Below are 8,385 nucleotides of genomic sequence, written 5' to 3'. Positions count from 1 at the left end.
TTTTAAAACGTCTGCAGAAAACCCAGTCTGAAGTATCAATAGAACATCAAATTCCAGATTAAAAATACCACTACTGAATTCACTAAGTAATCTCCAAAGCGTGGTCCAAGAGTTGCAGAGCCTTCCCCCAGAGGTGAATGCAGATAAAATACAGTGTAGGGACTGTCTTGAAACAAAAGAAAAGCGACAAGGTTGTCATGACAACAGCAGGATTACTCCAGGTAACAAAACTAAGGCATGAAAAGAAAGAACAGCAAGACAAGATTTAAGCAGAAAACAGTTCATTAATTGCACAGACACTCCAGCCTGTCTCCCTGTTGGGGATTTATAATACAGAGATTGTTTCTCGCTGGGATATGGCAAAGGGATTGACAGTTTTTGTTAAAGGACAAAGATAATAGCCGCAAACATGACATAGAGCAACAGTCAGAAAAATAAATTAATAAATAAACCCATAAAAAGTCTGCTTCTTGATTCTCATGAAGCCTTGGAGAGGAAGGTATTGGCTTCACTCGGACTCCTTTGTTTTTAGTCAGCAGTTCAGAATTTCTTGGATAAACTGGATTTTCTTTGTTTCTTTAGGTGCCAAACATCCTGACCTCCTGGCTATGAAGAAATTTCAAGGCAATTTCTCCAAACTCCTCTTTCAAGACTTTGTCTAGAGACAGGAAGTTGAAGACCATTGGGGAAAAAAATATTAAAACTGTGGCCAGCACATTGCTAAGAATTAGAGCAAGTCAGATGTAGGGGCCTGAGGAAATCAATTTATAAAGGTCTCCCCACCAGCCCTAGACCAGTGCAATGATAGCATTGGTCTGAAGCTCTCTCTGTGGTCCTCATCTTGGGATTATTTCTGTGTATTCACAAACACCTGAAAGCCACCCCTCTTAGAGTTTTTTGTCCATGCGCCGTTCCACAGCTTGTAGCAATAGCTCTGAGTACTGTTCCAGCAAAGCTAGCGTCTGCTCATCTCCCAAACTCTTGGGACTCGGTAGATTGGCACCACATCCCTCATTCAGTGGGCTAGTGGTATCTTGTGGCTTCACCAGTACCTCCTTAACCTTTGGAAGCTCTTCCTCATCCTTCAGAGAGTCCAATTCTTTCTTCATTGAGGAGAATGTTTCTGTCAGGAGGCCTGCTATTTTATCTTTGTCAGTAGAAGACTCCGTATCATTTAACACCTGAAAATAGAGAGGGAAAAGAAAAAAAAGAATGCATTGGGGTTTAGGTAGAGCACCAAGCAAGCAGTTTCAGCCCTTTAGGGAAGTGAAGCCACGAAGATTTGCAGACCACTCAAGTGTCCTTTTCTTCGAGTACTGGCAGTACATTTGAGACTGCCAATTTAGTCATATATTAGGGCATGCATCCAATACTGCTAGTTACTACACAAAACCCAGAGGCATTACTCCAATAGGATAGAGATGGAAAGCGCATTTTTGGGTAGCGTCCCCCTTATACGGGGCCTAAGGCGATGCTACATTTCCCAGCTGCAGCACAGGGCCACAGTCTCCTTTTTTTCCTGTCTGCCAGATGCAGCTGGTCACAGGAACAGGGCAAGGTCAGAGAGCTAATGCAGGCGCTAAGGCCAGAGCTGCAGAGGACAACATGGCAGAAGCTCACTGTGGAAGTTTCACGCTCATTACAGGAGACTTGACAGATCAGTGCTAAGCAAAGAAACGAAGAGCTGTTATATTGCTCTGCATGTAACTCCAGTCTGGCAGTGAGAGGGACAGGCGAGTGGTTGCATGTTCCCTCTCACAGCTGGATTCCCATGGTATCTCACATTTGCTAATCCTTTTCCCAGGCATCAAAGACAGAGAACAGATGGGGATAATAAAACTTAAAGCTCCTATAATATTTCGTATCTCTGAAGCACTGTATAAATATTAACTAATTCCCTAATACCCCTTTGAAAAAGAGCATACTGTTATCTTCAGTTTACAGATACGCTAAACAGAGTGAAAAGTTAATTGATTTGCTCAGAGTACCATAGCAAGCCATTAGAAAATCCAAAAGTTGGAAATCAGGAGTTCCTACCTCCACAGTTTGAGCTTAAGGTGCAGTCAAGTGGACAACCAAGCAGCTTGTGTCCCTGAACAGCCAGTCAAGAGAACATCTTGAGCCAGCGAGCCCATACATTCAATGCTCATGGGCTGTAAAGCCAACCTACTGTAACAGAGCGTGTGTCTGAGGTCACTCACCATGCGGTAAAGATGAATAGCTTTGCGCATGCTGTCCTGGAGCTCAGATACCACGTGCTCACACTGCTCTACGCTGATACACGATTCTGAAGGAGAGGAAAAAATAAAAAAAACAAACTAAGGCACAGACGTGCTCCAATATCCACGATCTCACAGTTGGGTAAGAAAACATTTTTTTCAATATATATTTGAAAGACCGTGCGCACACACTTCTCATTCCATTTTTAAGGCTGGTTTGAGTCAATCATTAAACAGGCAAGTTCTACATGAGTTTTCCTTCATACTAGTTAGAGATGCTGCTTGTTTCAAACATTCCTATTTTTCCAGTCTTTAGCGTCTCCAGAGTCAACAATGGTTTTTCTCTGATCACCCATTTTTGTTACAGTCAAGGATAGTCACAGATTACCCATGCCATTCTCAATTATAATTAAAGTTAAGTTTGAATGAAGGCTTCCAGGGGCAAAAGGGACCAATCTGAGAAGCTTCTAATTTAGCCTCCACCTAGTCAGAAAGCTACACGCTCCCCCTCATGTATCCTTCTGCAGTGTACAACTAAGCGCTGAGGATAAGGATTATACTGAATTATTACAGTGTTCTCTAGTGAGGACTGAGGTCCAGAGGAGTGTTGACAAACAAACTCAATCACAACAGAATCACATTTCTGAGCAACCCAGGATATGCACTGCTGACACACCGTAATTCGAAAATGAAAAATAAAAGCAAGCAACTGAAGAACGCCATCTTCTGCCTGCTCCCACCAGAAGATCTCCAAAGCATCAGAGTTGAAGGCCTGCAATGTTTTAATAAACTAAACACTTGCATGAGTTAGACGTAAACCATGAACAAAGACATAGACACACGCACAATCTGCAGGTATCTTCAATTTGCAAAGGCCTGGACAAAGGCCACTCGACTTCCTTCAGTTACCTAAAACCAAAACTTGGTAACATTAGCACTATTATTTCTGTGCTTCTGAGAACATCATCTTTGAAGAGGCTGGAGGGGACCTTAGATAATTTTATGAATACATCTAGACGATGTATAAACAAATACAGCTAGAAAAACATCTATTTATACATAAACAAACACATCTAGAAGAACAAAGGGGCATGAACAAATCCTTCCATCTGCATTTTTAGTTCCCAAATCACCCAACCTTGTAGAGTTTGAGCACAGTGGGCTTCAGTGCAGTCCAAGATTCTTGCCTTTTTTTTTTCCCCACTTTTTTTTTTTTTTTTTTTTGCTGCTCCCCTTCTCCCCTCTTTTTGTTTTAAACCCAGCTGTTTCTTCTAATGATCATTTCTGGATTTCTCCTCTGATCATGCTTTTTATGCTGGTCTCCAGCTTTGTGAGCTGCCAGTCTGGAGAAAGGTCACAAACATAACATAAACGCTTGAGTAACAGGCATTTTCTGCCTCTCAGGTGTGCAGAGCAGAGCTCTTCAGAAACCAGCAGAGAATATTAAACACAGTAACAGTATTAAGCACACCTACAGCATTTTAACTGTAGATGTCAAAATGCTTTAACAAAAAACAGTTAAGTCTCTTTATCTGCAGCTGTTACACAGGCAGGAAAATGGAAGGACAGAAAAATTAAGTGGAAACCCGAAGTCACAGAGCAAGTCAGAAGCAGAAGAGGTCTCTGTCAATCCCACAGTTCTAAATCTAAACTGCCACACTATGATCCACAGGAGCCACAGTAAATTGTTCACAACAATAGCCAACTTGGATCTAAACAGCTTTTCCAGCATCTACCATTAAAAATTTGGGAAACGTGGTCTGCAAGAAGCTGAAGTCTGACAGCTCTGTTGAGAAAAAAAAAAACTGGGGATCCGCTGTGCTAAATCATCCTAACTCACTAAAGGATGCTGCTAAATATTCTGTCAGGGTGTGCTATGTATTGGGAACTGCTTTAAGAAAAAAATAATAATCACTGCTGCAAAAAAATTGCTCTTTCTCTGCATTATCTGTGCTAATTCTGCAAACAAAGATTCATAGCAACTGACCAAAAACCATGTGATATGTAGCTTGATTCCCAAGTCTAAAAGAGAAAACTCAGCCTAAAGAGTACAGACAACTGGACTGTTACTTCTCTGCTGTAGAATGTGATTCCACAGCTCCGGGCTGCATCTGCTGTTGGAGGAAACCTTACCCCTGTGGGGGTAGGGTCTGAAAGTTTCAGATGCACTCGCTGTTCTACAGAGGAGCTAGCCTATGGTATAAGAACAGCAGGTCCCTCAGACAAAACTCCACATTTCCTGTTTTACATAAGCGTGCTTCAATCTTAGGGTGTTTGATCCCTCTAGAAATGCAAAAAGAAAAATAACAGTGCACCGCAGATGCTGTGGGACTAAGCTGTGTCTTCTCTGCCACTGGAGATTTTCCTGCCTTGGAGGGCAGGATTTTTGCTTCAGTTTGAAGTTACCTGCTAGTTTTCATTTGATTGAAGTACCTTCAACCAGGGCCTGTAACAGATCCAAGAGCTGTTTTCAGCAGGTAAAACAGTTTCCCACCTCGTACCTTTTTCTCCAAACTAGAGATCATTCAAAAATTAATCCAAGTTCTTTATGCTCAAACCCAAAGGCTGGACCTGCACGTGCATTGCATACCCAGTTTGCAGACATGTCCTCAAAGCAGAGTGATAGCACCACAGAGACTTTCTCGCTCTCACAGGTGGCTACAGCAAGGAACTCGCCTTAATCAAGCCTCATCTCAAGCAAGAAACTGTATGCAAATCCTTCTGGACCCTGCACACTTGCACATTAACAAAGTAAAGCCTGAGCTGCCTGGCATAACTTCACTGTCACTATTATCTGTGCTTGCTAGGTTCTGCTAGCGCATGTTGGCTCGCACCTTCATCTGCTGGTCAGGCATGCTCTGCAGGGGACACGGGGGATGTAACCTACACACACTCATGGGGATCCCCAGCATGTCAGCTTTTAGTATTGACCAGAAAAAGGTTTTAGCCCCTACATGTAATTGTATGACTAAAAACATGAGAGTGCTGAGGTCTACAAAACACTCAGCTAAAAAGGACCTTCAGACATAAGACCTAGAGGAAATGGAAATTAAAGACTGAGAAAAAGATGTCAGGTTGAAGAAGTGTCTCACCATTAAGGGGATGGCTTATGGAATGAGACAGGTGCAGACAGGACGAGACAGGCCAGAAGCTGGACGTAAAGAAATGTGATGGGATCGTGAGGCGGTTCACAAAGACAGGAGACAGAAGGGGGAAGATAAGAGATGGGTATCCATGCACACCTGAGACCTGTGCCGAGGCAGTTATAGATGTAGGAGACCTCGGCCTAATGGGGTCTAGTGGGCAAAGTCCAGGTTGGTTGTCTAGTACACAGGCGATGCCGGTGATCCTCTCCCTGCACCTGGTCAGTGTGCCCTCAGGAGACCTTAGGTGCCGGCCCTCTGTCAACTCCCTCAGTTTTGGATTAGTGACCCCTGGCTCATCCTGGCAACTTGTCCTCGAGAGTGGATTCTCCACTGGGCTCTCCTTAGCAAGTCCTGTTGGGATCTCCCTGGCAGGAACGAGAGACCCAGCAGTTTGATTCTCCCTCTTGGAGGTTCGGACCTCAGGAAAAGAGGGTTTCTTTTTACAGGCCCCAGCAGGTGACTGAGGAGACTGTGGCTCAAGCAGGGTCTTTGTTTTGGTAGTGGGTGAGAAGGAGGCCAGTGTGGGTCTATCAGGCAATGGCTTGGGAATATCAAGAATCAGATGTGCTCGGTTTGATGATGCCAACTTGCTGTGGAAGGACTTGGGAGATGAGCAGTTTACAACTGGCTGAAGTGCTGGCTTCACTGGAACATTTTCTTTCACTGGTAGCTTAGTCTTCTCAGCATCTGCTGTGGAACTAAACTGTGTCTTCTCTGCCACTGGAGGGCTAGTCCTCCCATCAGTCAACATTTCAGTGGAGTAACCAAGGTACAGATTTTCCCCTACAGATACGCTCCTTGACATCTTAGCCCGGAAGCTTGTTGTGGGGTTCATGTAGGACTTTGGTTTTGCAGACCTGACATCTTTGGCCAGCAGAGCACCAGATCCATCCATCTTCAACATACTGGCTGATAACACCCTGCAATTGTTAGGTCTGGGATCCTTCTCAACCACCATAAGAGTCTGAGGACGCTGCTTGGCAGAGGATATCACTCCAGGACCCTTATCTGTGAAAATTAAACAGACAAACATACCAAAAATAGACAAGAGCCTGCAGTGAATTCCAAAACCGGAAAGTAACAGAGCTGCTCCAGGCTATATGCCCCTGGGAGAGGTGTACAAAACCACTGCTTCACGTTAATATCACCAAGCCTCAACAGCTTTCTTTTTTGCCCATCCCTCATCCTGCTTACCTGATGAGACAGACTTGTTCTTAAAGTGTATGGCCAGAAGACCTCAGACCACCATGACCATTAACTGAGAGGCCAGAGGAAGCAGGCAAAAGCTTATATATGGTGTTGCAGTGATGAGGTTTATTTTTTTTTAAAACAAACGGAGTGCTTATTGATGGTTCATGAGATGATTGTTTCAAAAATGAAGTTCTTTCACACAGAGTGCATGGATACGGTAAGCTCCCTCTTACTGCCCCGACTCCTGTCCTCTTTCTCTCCTTCCCACCCTGGGGAGCTTCAGTCCTGGCCTGGAGCAACCACCCACAGCAAGAGAGAATTTCTTTGCAAATAGTTCATTTCAACCTTGGCACTGCTCCTCCCACCTGCTGCCAGACAAATATCAGAGACTGATAATTAGGAGACCAGCATCTGCATTAGAATTAAAAATATCTTCCCTTGACAGGCTAAGAGTTAGAAGACATGCAAAGCCTGTAGCTCAGAACGCAGAAAGACATAAGCTTCATTTAAATCTCTACTCAAGCTCAAATCTTCTCATTTCATTCTCGGGTTTATACCATCATTCCAACCTGTGTCCTTACCCTCATGAACGAGGTCGTGAACTGACTGTGCCTTTCTCATCACTGCATTCACAGGACCTTCTGGAAAGGATGCTATAACCCGTCCAGGAGCCATACCGACTCTGCTGGCCTCCAAAGCTGATCTGCGTTTTTTCTGGACATAAACAGCCCGATTTGAATTTACACTCTCCAGGAGCTGGTTGTTCTCCAATACATCACCAGGATGGCCGCTGCCATTTTTCAACAGGTCTGCTGTAAACCGATTGGTCTGGGTTGGCGGCTCGATTGGCTTTGAATTCAGTATCAGATTTGACGAAGAGAGTGACAATCGTCTAGAGAACACGACAAAGAAATCCCAGTTAAAACAAGTAAGTATGTTGCCCTGGACAAACAGACACACGCATTAAGCCAGTTTCTCTGGGATAAAAAGCCCCTCCCTATCTGGATTTTTTAAAGTCAAAAATGCCCTAGGCTGTTACCACTTCATTCTACTCATCACTGGTCTTTCAGGCATTTGACCTTAGGCTGCACGATCACAAATAGCATTGGGTCACTGTTTCCAGGGGGGACACTGTAAAAGGTGAAGGCAAAAGAGAAGGAAAAATTCCAGGCAGAGGGAAGACTGGGCAAAGTCAGGTCAGGTCTTTTCTCTCAGGTCACCTTACTAACAATGAAATCTTTTCCATTCTAACATACCTAAGAGAAAGTAATTACACTTTCCTAGCATTATGAAAGCATAATTACTAGGAAAGCTGGTCAGTATCTTCAGGAAGAAAGCCTAATTTCCTCTTCCTCTCCACTTCAGACAAGCACGGTGGGCTTACCTCTGAAAGAAGGCAACTTTCAATCTGGCATGTTTGAACAGTCTAACAGATTAAAAGCCCAGATGTTTTCATAATCTAAAACTACCTCTCTTGTTACATCTCTAGAGCGCCAGTGAGTTCCTTCACTCACTATTGCAACTCTCCAGAAGCTTACACAATAGCTAACCACTGGCTTTCTTCCCAAACATAAGATCCCAATGCGAGTCAGACTAAGAGGCACTCCTGACAGCAGCAACAGCAGCTGAATACAGAAATGACAAAAAAAATTTCCCTAACATGGTGAATCTAGACACAACTGATGAACCATAGAAGATATACCGAAATCTGCTCAGTCCTAAATTAATTTCATTGTATAAGCTGAGATTTCAGGTTGTCATTTTAGAGGAATACAGGAGTATTTGTTTGTTTTAATCATTTATGAACCCAAATCAACAAAAGTATTTAC

General features: G+C 43.6%; 1 protein-coding gene across 1 annotated transcript in view; it reads right to left on the bottom strand.

Annotated features, from left to right (window-relative positions):
* Positions 1-665: 665 nt before the first annotated feature.
* LOC104075514 (mitogen-activated protein kinase-binding protein 1-like) overlaps positions 666-8,385 on the bottom strand; it is a gene marked incomplete at its 5' end in the record, with an annotated part of 41,455 nt that continues 33,735 nt past the window's right edge. Inside the window, 4 exon segments of the mRNA XM_009576049.1 lie at positions 666-1,181; positions 2,202-2,287; positions 5,462-6,373; positions 7,138-7,448. Of these exon segments, the coding sequence (XP_009574344.1) occupies positions 888-1,181; positions 2,202-2,287; positions 5,462-6,373; positions 7,138-7,448 (1,603 nt within the window).

The sequence above is a fragment of the Fulmarus glacialis genome, unplaced genomic scaffold (genome assembly GCF_000690835.1).
Source record: "Fulmarus glacialis isolate BGI_N327 unplaced genomic scaffold, ASM69083v1 scaffold32530, whole genome shotgun sequence".
Lineage (NCBI taxonomy): Eukaryota > Metazoa > Chordata > Aves > Procellariiformes > Procellariidae > Fulmarus > Fulmarus glacialis.
This window is presented reverse-complemented; position numbering and strand designations above follow the sequence as displayed.